The sequence below is a fragment of the Anolis sagrei genome, chromosome Y (genome assembly GCF_037176765.1).
Source record: "Anolis sagrei isolate rAnoSag1 chromosome Y, rAnoSag1.mat, whole genome shotgun sequence".
Lineage (NCBI taxonomy): Eukaryota > Metazoa > Chordata > Lepidosauria > Squamata > Dactyloidae > Anolis > Anolis sagrei.
In genome coordinates this window covers 77,431,749-77,448,725 of record NC_090035.1, presented here as the reverse complement: position 1 = coordinate 77,448,725, position 16,977 = coordinate 77,431,749, and the positions used below count along the sequence as shown (strand labels likewise).

At 43.7% G+C, this 16,977-nt stretch overlaps 1 protein-coding gene across 1 annotated transcript in view; it reads right to left on the bottom strand.

Moving 5' to 3' along the window:
• LOC137095669 (neuronal PAS domain-containing protein 1-like) overlaps positions 1–16,977 on the bottom strand; it is a 73,911-nt gene that overhangs the window by 15,611 nt on the left and 41,323 nt on the right. The window contains exon 4 of the mRNA XM_067462437.1: positions 7,352–7,425. Within this exon, the coding sequence (XP_067318538.1) occupies positions 7,352–7,425 (74 nt within the window). The remainder of the gene's footprint in view (positions 1–7,351; positions 7,426–16,977) is intronic.

The following is a 16,977-nucleotide window of genomic DNA, read 5'->3' as shown; positions in this document are numbered from 1 at the left end:
CCGCCATCTGCTTCTCTGGCCCTGGAACTCAACAAAAAAGCTCCTGTTTTGTAGCAGGTTTCCTATGACCCAGCCATTACCACATCCCCTTAGGTATTGCATCATGGCATTCACAGTCATATCCAAGTGCTATCAATATACTGTGTTGTTTTTCTCTATGATTAGAAATGTTGTCCCATTTCTATCTAACATTCCTTCTGTCTTTGCAACTCTCTGCTGTCAAAAAGGGGATTTGGCAGGATTCTGCGACGCGGGTCTCTCACTTGGCGCATCTCCCTGGGGTCTCCCGCCCAACATTTGCCCCCTTGACATGCTCCGTCTCGGCCCTCTTTCTCTCTCCCTGCCATTTGATTGACCAGCTTTTAAAATTCTACGGCTTCGTTTCAGCCCAAAGGACCCAAGGCATCCGCTGACCCTGGGTCTTCCTCCATTGAGGAGGCTGCCATCTCTGCTCCGCTCTGTGATGGGATGATTGGCATCGACAGAGGACTCCTGGGGATGTGAGTCAAGGATGCTTCCCAAGAAGAGCTCGGAAATGCTCTTTCTCCCGAACTATAACTCCCATGTCCTATTGCATGGAAGAATGGGGTTGGTGTTCTGTCGTGCGCTGGGCCTGTAACAGCTGTACTTTTCTGTAGGACGTATACTTTAAGCCCAGCGGGAAGCCAGGGGCGCCTCAAAGAGAGGTTCTCAGGGATTTTTCTGAAGTGATGGTCTTTAGAGTTTTTAATGATACAACAAAGTATTTATTATGGAACAAACAACAAATCTTCAATGGTTCAAACAACACTTAGAATCATAGAATCAAAGAGTTGGAAGAGACCTCATGGGCCATCCAGTCCAACCCCATTCTGCCAAGAAGCAGGAACATCGCATTCAAATCACCCCCGACAGATGGCCATCCAGCCTCTGTTTGAAAGCTTCCAAAGAAGGAGCCTCCACCACACTCCGGGGCAGAGAGTTCCACTGCTGAACGGCTCTTACAGTCAGGAAGTTCTTCCTCATGTTCAGATGGAATCTCCTCTCTTGTAGTTTGAAGCCATTGTTCCATTGCGTCCTAGTCTCCAGGGAAGCAGAAAACAAGCTTGCTCCCTCCTCTCTGTGGCTTCCTCTCACATATTTATACGTGGCTATCATATCTCCTCTCAGCCTTCTCTTCTTCAGGCTAAATATGCCCAGTTCCCTAAGCCGCTCCTCATAGGGCTTGTTCTCCAGACCTTTTATCATTTTAGTTGCTCTCCTCTGGACACATTCCAGCTTGTCAATATCTCTCTTCAATTGTGGTGCCCAGAATTGGACACAATATTCCAGGTGTGGTCTAACCAAAGCAGAATAGAGGGGTAGCCTGACTTCCCTGGATCTAGGCACTTGACTCCTATTGATGCAGGCCAAAATCCCATTGGCTTTTTTTGCCACCACATCACATTGTTGGCTCATGTTTAACTTGTTGTCCACGAGGACTCCAAGATCTTTTTCACACGTACTGCTCTCGAGCCAGGCATTGTCCCCCATTCTGTATCTTTGCATTTCGTTTTTCCTGCCAAAGTGGAGTATCTTGCATTTGTCACTGTTGAACTTCATTTTGTTAATTTTGTTAAATTTGTCACCCTTGAACTTCATTTTGTTAACTTCAAGGCTTTCTTAGTCTAGTCCTCAATGGACTGGTACCTGACTTTGATTAACTAAACTTTCTCTGTAGGAAAAACCCTATTTAACCTCTCCCAGGCTGCTTTCTATCTATGCCTCATCGGTGTGGGACCTACTACCGATTCCGAATGCGTCTGGGTATCGAGTAGACCTACCAGTCGAGGCTTGAAGATATTTCAGCTGGAGTCCTGTGGATCTGTAGTGCTGTCCTCCCTCAGAGAATTCTTTGAAAACTTCAGGGCTGTTTTCCCTCTGATTGCTGTGAGGCTGAGAGGCTGTGAGCTCTCAGCCAGAGCTTTTGGGACCTTTCTCTTGGAATTTCTGCTTCTGTATCCCCGGATGTTACTTTTTCCCTGGATGGTTAAGTTCCCTGGATGCTCCTTTTTCCCTGGATAGTTCTTGGGAAAAGAAGCTTTTCTATGGGATGAGCTGGTCTACATCCTATAGCTTAGCTTCCTTATGAGAGACTTCCCAAAAAATGGCTCCTTTCCCTCCCAGAGCCCAGAACAAGGGGCGGAACCAAAGCTTAATTATGATGGACAGGAGGCCTGCCCTATGACTGCAAAAAGATACCAGAAAGAAAATAAAGCTGAAGCTCCTGGTACAGCCATTCCAGCACAGTTGGACTTGATGGCCTTTGGAGGTCCCTACCAATGCTGAAATCTTGAGCCTTCCTCCAGGTGTTTGGGATTGTGGGAGTTGGAGTCCAAAACACGCGGAGGGCCAAAGGGAGGCTTCTCTCATGTCCCTGCATGAGGAGCTGGAGCTGATAGAGGGAGCTCTTCCGCCTCTCCCTGGATTTGAACCTTCAGTCCTGCCAGCACAGGGGTTTAACCCACTGCGCCACCGGGGGCTCCAACATTTACCTATTGATCTACTCACATTTGCATGTGTTCGAACTGATAGGTTGGCAGAAGCTGGAGCTAACAGCAGGAGCTCACACCGCTTCCCGGATTCAAACCTGAGATTCTTTGATTAGCATGCTCATCAGCTCAGCAGTTTAACCCACTGCGCTACTGGGTGCTCCAACGTTTACCTATTGATCTACTCACATTTGCATGTGTTCGAACTGATAGGTTGCCAGAAGCTGGAGCTAACAGCAGGAGCTCATGCCGCTTCCTGGATTCAAACTTGAGATTCTTCGATCAGCATGTTCATCAGCTTAGCGGTTTAACCCACTGCGCCACTGGGGGCTCCAACGTTTATCTATTGATCTACTCACATTTGCATGTGTTCGAACTGATAGGTTGGCAGAAGCTGGAGCTAACAGCAGGAGCTCACACCGCTCCCCAGATTAAAACCTGAGATTCTTCGATCAGCATGTTCAGCAGCTCAGCGGTTTAACCCACTGCGCCACCGGGGGCTCCAACGTTTATCTATTGATCTACTCACATTTGCATGTGTTCGAACTGATAGGTTGGCAGAAGCTGGAGCTAACAGCAGGGGCTCATGCCGCTTCCTGGATTCAAACCTGAGATTCTTCGATCAGCATGTTCATCAGCTCAGCGGTTTAACCCACTGCGCTACTGGGTGCTCCAACGTTTACCTATTGATCTACTCACATTTGCATGTGTTCGAACTGATAGGTTGGCAGAAGCTGGAGCTAACAGCAGGAGCTCACGCCGCTCCCTGGATCCGAACCTGAGATTCTTCGATCAGCACGTTCATCAGCTCAGCGGTTTAACCCACTGCGCCACTGGGGACCCCTATTGAGGGTTATTGTTGGAGTTCAGCCTGTGATTGTGTTTCAGGATCAGGGTGCTTTGGATGTGGGAAGTGATGCCAAGGAATTTCAAGATGGGAATGGTTTGGTCAGTGATACTGATGCAGAGAAGGACCAGGAGACTCCTGTGCAAAGTATAGTTTCCCGTGAGAATGTCCCTGAAGGGTGTGGGGATGATAGTTTACTCCCTGAATTGCTACAAGAGGATTCCCAGGATTTGGGACTTGAAAACAACTAGGCACCTGGCCCAGCTGCAAGACTTAATGAGCAAATAGATAGGAAATCAGTCAAAATAGACAGCCCGAACAGTGCCTTCGGCGTTCTGCCAGGTTTTGGCAGAAAAAGATAAGAGGATCTCTTTTTTGATGTTGTTGTTGTTGTTGTTGTTGTTGTTGTTGCTAAATGCACCTTTATTTACAAAGTATTCATTGTAAAAGCTTACAAAATATCATCTTTGGGTTGGTTGCCTTTATACACACAACAAAAAATTCCCCCTCTAATCATTAAAGATACAAAATATGTGTTCGGTAAATTTTTCTATTTATGGAAACTTTTGGGTCACCTTCTGTGTGTGTGTGTGTGTGTGTGTGTGTGTGTGTATAAATTTGTCTTGAAAGGGAAACAAATTTTCAACTCTCTCTCTCTCTATACACATACACACACATAGACACACACATGTGTGCAATCTATTGGAACCTCTCTCTTTATATATATGATTACAGATTTGTTTCCTTTCCATTATGACACCCAAAAACTATACACATACATACACATGAGAGAGGGAGAGATTCCAATATATTCCACACACACACATATACACACATACATACATATGTGTGTATAGAGAGGGAGGAATTTATTGGAATATACTGTATACTAGTATATATTCCAATATATTCTATTTATGTGTGTGTGTGGAATATATTGGAATCTCTCCCTCTCTCGTGTGTATGAATGTATATAGTTTTTGGGTGTCATAATGGAAAGGAAGCAAATCTGCAATCATATATATGAAGAGAGAGGTTCCAATATATTCCACACACACACATACATGGAATATATTGGAGAACACACACACACACACACACACACACACACATTATATTCCAAGATAAGGGGATCTCAAGTAAAACGAAACTAATTCCTGAGTGCGCAGAATAGCTTTATGAGTGGATAAAAGTTCCAAGTGTGGGAAATATAGCCAGACGAAGCATCATTGGATTCAAGTGTAGTTCTCGTCCTTTGTTTCATGGAAGATTCTTGTCTAAGTATTTCTCGTTCATGGTTTGGACTCTTGGAATGTATGAATGCCTACTCATGCCTTGGATTAATGTTTCCTGTTTCCCTGAATTATATTAGAGAAGTGTAGACTTTGTTGAACTTGACCCTGGACTATTTTTGCTCCTGCTTATCTTCTTACCTAATTGGATTTACCTATTTCTTTAAAGTGCTTTTTACTTGCTGCTTTTTAATTATCTATCTATGTATATAATAAAAGTCAGTGTTTGTGTGACCAGCACGGGTGACGGACCTGGACCAAACTTGGCACACATAACCCCCATGACCCTCTTTATATCTTGGTGAGGATTGGGGGAGGATGGACAATGGATGATGAGATTTGTAGTACTTTCCCACCCTTCTGTTCCCACAGACTACTGTGCCCCCCAACAAAGACCAATAAAGACCAAACTTGGCACACAGAGCCCCCATGGCCCACTCTACATCCTGGTGCAGTTTCGAGGAGGATGGACCATGGATGATGGGACTTTAAGTACCTCCACTCGCTTCCCGAGACCTCTGTGACACTCATCCAATGACTGATCAAGACCAAACTTGGCACACACAGCCCCCATGACCCACTCTACATCCTGGTGCAGTTTCGAGGAGGGTGGACCATGGATGATGGGACTTCAACTACTTCTACTCGCTTCCCAAGACCTCTGTGACACTCATCCAATGACTGATCAAGACCAAACTTGGCACACAGAGCCCTCATGACCCACTCTACATCCTGGTGCAGTTTCGAGGAGGATGGACCATGGATGATGGGACTTTAAGTACCTCCACTCGCTTCCCGAGACCTTTGTGACACTCATCCAGTGACTGATCAAGACCAAACTTGGCACACAGAGCCCCCATGACCCACTCTACATCCTGGTGCAGTTTCGAGGAGGATGGGCCATAGATGATGGGACTTTAAGTACCTCCACTCGCTTCCCGAGACCTTTGTTACACTCATCCAATGACTGATCAAGACCAAACTTGGCACACAGAGCCCCCATGACCCACTCTACATCCTGATGCAGTTTCGATGGGACTTTAAGTACTTCCACTCGCTTCCCGAGACCTCTGTGACCCTCATCCAATGACTGATCAAGACCAAACTTGGCACACAGAGCCCACATGACCCACTCTACATCCTGGTGCCGTTTGGAGGATGATGGACCATGGACGATGGGACTCGCAGTACCTTCACTAAATTCCTGAGAGCACTGTGAGCCACATAAATAACTGATAAAGACCAACCTTGCCGCACGATGCCTTTCTCAAATTACCCGGGCAGTGCCGGGACCCCAAGCTAGTCTTCAATAAAAGGATTGTTTTCCAATCAACGATGTGGTGTTTACAGTCCGAGGGCTTTTCCTGTCCTGGAGTGCAACAGCTATCTCCCTTGATATTCTGGGTTATATGGCTGTGTGGAAGGGACTACCCGCTTTGGTGAAGCAGCCGGACAACCCAAGATTTGCAATTGAATATTTCTAAATATTCTCCTTGTATTTGGCGGTGATAAGAGGAGTGGGGCCAACAAGAGTCATTGTCTCTGCAGTTCATAGTCGGTCCAGGCATTGGTCGGCAATTGATACATTGCCACTTAAAGCATCAGCATTTGTCACTTCTGATAATTAGCGCAAGGTCCCCCGAGACGGGCCTAATGAGGGCGCTTGAGAAATAATTAGCCCGGTACGTCTGCTTTGCCGGCGATGTCACGGCTCCTGAGTTGCACTTGCTATCGGGCTTTGCGAGAAAAGGGAAGTGACTGCGTCCCAATGGTTGCATCTGCCTACCTTTCTTCAAGGTGGAATCCATAGGATCACACAGGTGGCACCAGCCAAGTCGGGCATGTCAGGATTTGAAATGAAAACAAATGACGTCATGCTATGTATTGTCGAAAGCTTTCATGGCCACAATCACTGGGTTGTTGTAGGTTTTTCGGGTGGTATTGTCATGTTCTAGAGGCATTCTCTCCTGACGTTTCGCCTGCATCTATGGCAAGCATCCTGAGAGGTTGTGAGGTCTGTTGGAACTAGGAAAAAAGGGTTTATATATCTGTGGAATGACCAGGGTGGGACAAAGGACTCTTGTCTGCTGGAGCCATGTTCTAGAAGCATTCTCTCCTGACATTTCGCCTGCATCTATGGCAGGCATCCTCAGAGGTAGTGAGGTCTATTGGAACTAGGAAAAAGGGTTTATATATCTGTGGAATGACCAGGGTGAGACAAAGGACTCTTGTCTGCTGGAGCCATGTTCTAGAAGCATTCTCTCCTGACATTTCACCTGCATCTATGGCAAGCATCCTCAGAGGTGGTGAGGTCTGTTGGAAACTAGGGAAACAACTACAGAGAAGCCACTGAAATCAACAAGCGTGTGGACAATTTCAACAGAAAGGAAGAAACCATGAAAATGAACAAAATTTGGCTACCTGTATTCAAATACTGTAAAATTATAACAGTAAATAAAGAACAAAACTCTACTCAAACACAGGGGAACTCCAGACAAGAAACAATCAGGGACAGCTCATCACCTTCAAGGGTAGAGAAGGGCGGGGTACAAATATTTGAAATAATACCATCCTTGTGGGAGGTTTCTCTCATGTCCCTGTAGGGGAGCTGGAGCTGACAGAGAGAGCTTACCCACGCTCTCCCCAGATTTGAACCTGTGACCTGTCGGGGTTTAAAATTGCCCCTTTAAGAGGTGACTCACCTGCAGGATGTGGCCACCCAGGTGCTGTTCGAAGAGCTCCGTCAGCAGCGGGTTCAAGCTTCTCCGTCCGGACGCTGGAGGAGGAAGACAAAGAGTTCCACCATCAGAGACATCCCACTGCATATAAAAACACATACATACACCCACATACACACACATTTATACACACAAACACACACACATATATACACTCATACATATGGTCTGGGGCCGGCGTACCTGAGGGCCCGCTTATCCCCCTACCAACCCCAGAGATTACTTCGGTCCGAAGACCAAAATTTGCTTGACGTCCCCAACATCCGGACTTACCATCTGTCCTCTATTAGGCAGAGAGCCTTCTCGATTGTGGCCCCTTATTTATGGAATGCCTTGCCAGTTGAAACCCGAACCATCCGAGAGCTACTTGCTTTTCGGACAGCCTGTAAAACCTTTCTTTTCCGACAAGCTTTCGATGGGTGAATAACTCGGGACTATGATGGTTCTCGTTTTTATTGTATTTTAAAGTTGGTTGTATTGTTTTTAATCTACTGCTGTAAACCGCTCTGAGCCAAATTGGGAGTGGCGGCATACAAGCCAAATAAATAAATAAATAAATACACACACAATCATAAGTACACACATATAAAAACACATACATACACCCACGTGCATACAAACATTTATACACCCTCACACACATATATACACACATAAACACACACATATATACACATATACATACACGCATATGCATACACACATATACATACATACACAAACGTATACACACATGCACACTTGCCGATATACACACATACGTACATACATATAAAAACACATACATATACCCATGCACACATACATATACACACATACATACACATATATGCACACATACATACACACATATATACATGTGTGCATACATACATATACATACTAGGGCTGGGCGGTTTCGTTCGTTAATTTCGTAATTCGTTATTAATTCGTTATTTTTTTTGATAACGAAGCAATATTGAACCATTCAGGAGCAACTTAAAATCGAAACGAATTTTTAAAATTTATTTCGTAATTGTTTCGTTATTGTTTCGTTATTATTTCGTTATTATTTCCGTATGTCTGGTGCAAGTTTTATAGTTGTTGTTTGTTTTATCACACCAACAGTCAACAACAGAGGGAGAAGGAAGCTTCAGAAGTTCCCCCGGTCCCATTTGGAGGTTTTTTTAGCGTATTGCGCAATCGCATCCGCCATTAACGAATCGATTAGTTATTGTTTCGAAATTGTTTCGTAATTTCCGAAATTTTGTAAATATCGAACTTTTTTTAAGAAAAATTTCGAAATTCTTTTAAATAACGAAACGCAAAAACCGCCTAAAAAAGAATCGAGTTTAGAAACAAATTTTTCCGTGGTTGGACAGCCCTAATACATACACACACACACACACACACACACACATATATACCCACAGGCATCTATACACACACATATAGATGCACACATACATACACACACGTGTGTGTGCACGCACACTCACAGTAGACTCTCAGTTAACCGACACCAATGAGGATTGACAGGTACCATATAAATGTAGTTTTCTGGTTGTTTGAGACTTACTATTAAAAAGAGGTTTAATATTATATATTATTATTATATTATACTACACCATACATAACCTCTGTATTGACTTGGTATTAATATAGAAACACAGTCATCAAAAGCAAATAAAAGCAAACCTAATGTAATGCAACAAACTTCTACTTTGTTACACACATGCGTTTTAGATGCATCTATCTCTGGCATGGGCAAACTTGGGCCCTCCAGGTGTTTTGGACTCCAACTCCCACAATTCCTAACAGCCGGTAGGCTGTTAGGAATTGTGGAAGTTGGAGTCCAAAACACCTGGAGGGCCCAAGTTTGCCCATGCCTGCTTTAGGGTATTATTTAGGCCTGACATGTGTACTTCGCACCCTAAAAGGAGAGCTATCCAAGAGCACTTGGCACCCATTCTTCCTCCTCTGCTTCCCTTTTTCTCTCTCTCTGTTGCCTCCTTCCCTCCTTCCTTCCTTCCTTCCTTCCCTCCTTCCTTCCTCCTCCTCTCCTCCCTGGAGCCCGGGGGAACTTGGCTGTCCCCAAGTGACAATGAGCGAAACCCGGCTGAAAGGAAGGTTAAGCCGGGGTCTTGTGAGCTTTTCAGCTTTGCCCAGAGAGAAGTGAATGCGGGCCTGATAAGTATTCCGATCCCGTCTCCCAGGAATGTGCAGGACACAAAGGCCCGGCCTGTCTTCCCTCTTTTCTCCCCGTTCGCCCCCTTTTTTTCCACCGGCCCCCTCTGGCCCCCTCCTCCTCCTCCTCTTCCTCGCCCCGCTTGTCTCCCCCAAGGCGAGCGCCAAAGGCATCGCAAAGCATGTGCCACCCCACATTTCAAGAAGTGTGTGTGTGAATAGATAGGAAAGATTGATAAGGAGAGGTAGATAAGATAGACAGAGGACAGATAGATAAGATAGATAGATAGTTGGAAAGATAACATAGAGGATAGCTAGCTAGCTAGCTGGCTGGCTGGCTGGCTGGCTGGCTAGTTAGATAGATAGATAGATAGATAGATAGATAGATAGATAGATAGATAGGTCAGAGGATAGATAGATAAGATAGAAAGCTAGATATATAAGATACAAATTGGGTAGATTAGATAGATAGATAAGATAGATAGATAGATAGATAGATAGATAGATAGACAGACAGACAGACAGGACAGACAGAGAGAGAGAGAGACAGACAGACAGGATAATTGTATAGATAAGATAGATAGATAGATAAGATAGATAAGATAGGGTAGATAGATGGATAGATAAGACAGATAGAGATAGGCAGACAGATAGGATAAGTGGATAGATTAGATAGATAAATAGATAGATAGATAGAGATAGGATAGATAGATGGATAGATAAGATATATATAGAGAGAGATAGATCGGTAGGTAGATAAGAAAGAGGATAGTCAGATGGATAGATAAGATAGAGATAGATCGATAAGAAAGATAGGATAGATAGGATAGATAGATAGATAGATAGATAGATAGATAGATAGATAGAGATAGATAAATAAATAGATACATAGACTGACAGATAGGATAAGTAGGTAGATTAGATAGATGATAGATAGATAGATAGATAGATAGATAGATAGATAGATAGATAGATAGATAGATAGGAAAGATAGGACAGATAGATGGATATATAAGATAGATAGACAGATAGGATAAGTGGATAGATAAGATAGATAAATAGATAGATAGATAGATAAAGATAGGATAGATAGATGGATAGATAAGAGAGAGAGAGAGAGAGAGAGAGAGAGATAAGAAAGCAGAGGATAAGTGGATAGATAAGATAGATAAATGATAGATAGCTAACGAAGATAGGATAGACAGATGGATAAATAAGAGAGAGAGAGAGAGAGAGAGATAGATAGATAGATAGATAGATAGATAGATAGATAGATGTTTCAATCGATGGATGGGTGGATGGATAGCAAGAAGGCTAGATAGCTAGATAGCTAGATGGATAGACACAAGAAGATAGATAGATAGATAGATAGATAGATAGATAGATAGATGTCTCAATAGATTGATGGATGGATGGTTGAATGGATGGATAGATTGATAGATTTCTCAGTAGATGGATAGACACACATACAGAAAGATAGATATCTCTGTAGATTGATCGATGGATGGATGGATAGTTGAACTGACGGATAGATAGGATAGACAGAGAATAAATTGATAGATAAGACAGATAGAGGATAGATAGATAGATAGATAGATAGATAGATAGATAGATAGCCCCCCAGAGGGATAGACAGAGGATAGATAGATAAGATAGCGATGGTAGATAGATAGATAGATAGATAGATAAGATACGACAGAGGATAGACAGATTGACAGATTAGATGAATAGATAGAGATAGATAGATAGATAGATAGATAGATAGATAGATAGAGGACGGATAGATAAGACAGAGTGAATAGATTGATAGATCGATAGATTGATAGATCGATAGATAAGATAGAGAATAGGCAGAGCGATTGATAGATAAGATAGAGGATAGATAGATAGATAGATAGATAGATAGATAGATAGATAGATTAATTAGATAGAAAGATATAGAAGATATAGATAGAGAAAAGATGGATAGATAAGATAGGTAGATAGATAGGTAGGCAGATAGGACAGAGAAGATAGAGACATCTTGCAGAATCTGCAATGTAGATGCCCTCATGGAAGGGGCAATGAAGTCCACTGGTTAGAGACAAGGGAGCAAAAACACCATTGCAGAACTGGGGGAAGTCCATGATAGTGGTGGTGGTGAGGATCATAATAATGGAACCATTGTGTTGCAAAATGGCTCCAAAACATGCAATTCATCTTAGATGTGTATTGGAAACTCCACATTATGTGGATTTCAACGTTAAAACAACCAAAATTAGAAGTTCTATCTACTTCTGGTTTTGTGGTTTTTGTACTCACCGAACATGAGCCGATGGCGAGATGCAGCAGCGACAAAAGCCAATTCGATTCCTAGTGTCTAGATCAGGCTTCGGCAAACTTGGGTCCTCCAGGTGTTTTGGACTTCAACTCCCACAATTCCTAACAGCCTACCGGCTGTTAGGAGTTGAAGTCCAAAACACCTGGAGGACCCAAGTTTGCCCATACCTGGTCTAGACACTAGGAATCGAATTGGCTTTTGTCGCTGCTGCATCTCGCCGTCGGCTCACGTTCGGACTGGATGGCACATACCAGAGAAGAAGTCTCCATTCCGCAGCTCAATTTCAAGCCAAAATATAATATATTTTTTTCCATTTTCCCCTTCTTTTTCTTTCTTTCGGAGAGCACTCAAAGAAAGGAAAACGGCGGTGGCACCCGGCAGCTTTGGAGATGGCATTTATCCTGCCTGTCTCCGCTATCTCTCCAAATTTACTCGTAACTAACAAACAGAGCACTCCCTTGACAGACACACCGAACAATACCCGCGCGGCTAATTGCGGCAATTTGCTCTGTCATTTTCTTTAATTCCTTCATTTCTCTTCTCTGGAAATAACCCCACAGGTCAGACAGAATGCTCCTATAATTAAAAGCATTTAACGTTAAGAATTTAGAAAGCTGGGGAAGGGAAAAGGTACCGGGTTCGGGAAGAGGGGGAAGTTTGCCACTTGCCAGCTTTGAAAGCCACAAAGCACGTTCGTGATAAGGTATTTCGAGACACACAACACGAGCACCCTGAAACGACGTTTCTCAACCTGGGGGTCGGGAGGGGGTGTCAGAGGGGTCGCCAAAGATCATCAGGAAACACAGTATTTTCTGTTGGTTGTGGGGGTTCTGTGTGCCAAGTTTGGTCCAATTCCATCACTGGTGGAGTTCAGAATGCTCTTTGATTGTAGGTGAACTATAAATCCCAGCAACTACAACTCCCAAATGCCAAGGTCTATTTTCCCCAAGCTCGATCAATGTCCACATTTGGGTGTATTGAGTGTCCATGCCAAGTTTGGTCCCGATCCATCACAGTACTCTCTGGATGTAGGTGAACTACAATTCCCAAACTCAAGGTCAATGCCCACCAAACCCTTCCAGTATTTTCTGTTGGTCGTGGGAGTTCTGTGTGCCAAGTTTGATCCAATTCCATCATTGGTGGAGTTCAGAAAGCTCTTTGATTGTAGGTGAACTATAAATCCCAGCAACTACAACTCCCAAATGCCAAGGTCTGTTTTCCTTAAACTCCACCAGTGTTCACATTTGTGCATATTGAGTGTTCAAGCTAACTTTGGTCCCAATACATCACAGTACTCTCTGGATGTAGGTGAACTACAATTCCCAAACTCAAGGACAATGCCCACCAAACCTGTCCAGTATTTTCTGTTGGTCATGTGGGTCTCTGCGTGCCACGTTTGGTCTAATTCCATCATTGGTGGAGTTCAGAAAGCTCTTTGATTGCAGGTGAACTATAAATCCCAGCAACAACAACTCCCAAATGCCAAGGTCTATTTTCCCCAAACTCCATCAATGTCCACATTTGGGTGCATTGTGTATCCATGCCAAGTTTGGTCCAGATCCATCATTGTTTGAGTCCACAGTGCACTCTGGATGTAGGTGAACTACAACTCCCAAACTCAAGGTCAATACCCACCAAACCTTTCTATCGGTCATGGGAGTACTGTGTGCCAAGTCTGGTTCAATTCCGTCGTTGATGGAGTTCAGAATGCTCTTTGATTGTAGGTGAACTATAAATCCCAGCAACTACAACTCCCAAATGCCAAGGTCTGTTTTCCCCAAACTCCATCAGTGTCCACATTTGGGTGTATTGAGTATCCATGCCAAGTTTGGTCCAGATTGAACTAGAACTCCCAAATTCAAGGTCAACGCCCACCACACCTTTCCAATATTTTCTGTTGCTCATGTTCGATGTGCCAAGTTTGGCCCAATTCCATCATTGGTGGTGTTCAGAATGCTCTTCAGAAGTCAATGCAACTTAAGCAACATATGCGGTAGGTACTGGTTTGTTCAGTAGACTCTCCTCTACAGTTCCATTTTGGCAGGAAGCCTTAGCATTGAACGGTTGTGTTGTTAAAGTGCTAAGTATGGAACCCTGCGCAGAGGATCGGTCAATGCGACTTAAGCAATGTGCAGTCACTGAATTCTTGACAACAGAAGGTGTCACCCCAAAGGAGATTCATCAGAGAATGCAAGCTGTTTATGGTGATGTGAGTACTATGCGTCGTTGGGCGAGTAAACTTAAAGATATTGAGGTGGGAACATCTGACTTGCGTGACAAACAAAGAGTTGGACGTCCTGTGGCAGCAACCACCGAGTTTCACAAGCAAAGGGTTGACAGATTGATTCAGGACAATCGTCATATCACTCAGAGAGAAACTTCAAGCATAATCGGCATTTCACAAGAACATGTGGGTCACATTATTGCTTGGCTTGGCTATTGGAAGATCTGTGCACGATGGGTACCCAGGATGAGAGCACTGTGAGAAGCTGGTTGCGGAAACAGATTCAGGATGATTGTCGCATCACTCGGAGAGAAATTTCAAGCATAATTGGCATTTCACAAGAACGTGTGGATCACATTATTGCTTGGCTTGGCTGTCAGAAGATCTGTGCACGATGGGTACCCAGGATGAGGGAACTGTGAAAAGCTGGTTGCGGAAACAGATTCAGGACGATTGTTGTATCCCTCAGAGAGAAATTTCAAGCATAATCGACATTTCACAAGAACGTGTGAGTCACATTATTGCTTGGCTTGGCTATCGGAAGATCTGTGCATGATGGGTACCCAGGATGAGAGAACTGTGAGATGCTGGTTGCAGAAACAGATTCAGGACAATTGTCGCATCACTCGGAGAGAAATTTCAAGCATAATCGGCATTTCACAGGAACGCGTGGATCACATTATTGCTTGGCTTTACTATCGGAAGATCTGTGCACAATGGGTACCCAGGATGAGAGAACTGTGAAAAGCTGGTTGCGGAAACAGATTCAGGACAATCGTCGCATCACTCGGAGAGAAATTTCAAGCATAATCGGCATTTCACAAGAACGTGTGGATCACATTATTGCTTGGCTTGGCTATCAGAAGATCTGTGCACGATGGGTACCCAGGATGAGAGAACTGTGAGACGCTGGTTGCGGAAACAGAATGTCGACTTAGTCCGTGACAGCTTCAGAAAAGTTGTTCATCGTTGGCAGAAATGTATCCAATTGTCTGGTGATTATGTGGGAAAGTGAATAGTGGTAGTTAAAGAGCATATTCTAAAGATTATTTCTGTGTTTGATTTATTAAAATATTGCTATTTAAACAAGTAACGAAGGTGGAGGCATTACTTTTCATTCAACCCTTGCATCTAGTTAGGTTTGCAATATTGCATTCCTTCCATTGTAAGTTACACTTTCCTTCTTTATCAGCATCGCCAAAATGGGTATCGTAGGGATCTTATACATGTATACCTATAGATAGATTTCCTTCTGTTGGTGGTACAGATATTAGTGTGCATGTTGCAATTGATGTTGTTTTGGAACCAGAGAGAGAGAGTCCTTCCACAGGGAGGGGATTTTCTTCGTTTGCAGCTTTGATTTCTCTCCTCTTCCTGCCTCTTACCGATTCCAAGCAGAATCCTACCCAACGCCCCAAAGATAAATGAGCCTTGCCTCCCAAACTCTCCTCTCGAACGAACGCACGCACGCCGCTAGAATATTGTTGCAGGGCTACGCAAACACCCGCTTGCTTTAAATGCAGATTGGCATTGCGTCGAACACGCTGTCGATTTCCACCCGTTGCTTGCTGTCATTTAGAGCTCTTGCTGTCTACCTACGTGCGTTGGTTTCTGTTGTTGTTAAGGTTCTGCGTCAAAAGGAGGCGGGGGGGGGGGCACCCACTAAAATGTTTTGCAACCCATTTAGCACATTTTGTGTCTTTCCTAATTTGGCTTTCCTGATATTCCTCGGCCAAACGTGTCCAGAGAAATGAGGCCAAAGGCTACAAACAGTGAGACTCCTGTATTAGCTGAACATGAGCCAACAGTGTGATGCAGCAGCTCAAAAAGCCAATACGATTCTAGGCTGTGTCAACAGAGTACGGTGTCTTTGAAGACTTGGACACAATGGAGCCATGGATTCAAATGGATTCAAATGCCAGGAAGAAATTCCTTCGTGGAATATACTTCCACGAAGTCCGTCAGACTCTTCTTCTCTTGGATGGCCATCTGTCAGGAGGGCTTTGATTGTGTCTTCCTACCTGGCAGGAGGAGGTTGGATTGGATGACCTTTGGGGATTTCCTCTAGTGGAACAACACTCAAAAACAGGGGAATTCCAGACAAGAAATAATCAGGGCCAGCTAATCACCTCCCAACAAAGGATTCCACAAGACAGGACGCAGCCAGATACACACACGTACACACACATATATATACACATACACACGTATTTCCTCTAGTGGAACAACACTCAAAAACAGGGGAATTCCAGACAAGAAATAATCAGAGCCAGCTAATCACCTCCCAACAAAGGATTCCCCAAGACAGGACGCAGCCAGATACACACACGTACACACACATATATATACACACATACACACATATTTCCTCTAGTGGAACAACACTCAAAAACAGGGGAATTCCAGAAAAGAAACAATCAGGGCCAGCTAATCACCTCCCAACAAAGGATTCCCCAAGACAGGACGCAGCCAGATACACACACATACACACATACATATACATATACACACAGTCATATATACATATATACATACAAACAAACACACACACACATAAAATACATACATACACCCACAGAAACACATATATATATACATAAGTACACACATATATACATACAAACACACACACATATACATACACACATATAAAATACATACATACACCCACAGACACACACACATTTATACACCCACATACACATACATATACATACATGCATACAAATGGAATGTGGACCACCTGGTTTTGAGGGAATAGTACTCTTTGAAAGTTTATAAGTAGAGGCTGGATGGCCATCTGTCGGGAATGCTTTGATTGTGTCTTTTTGTATGATAGAAGGAGGTGGACTAGGGATCCTTTTCAGTTCTAGTGGAATA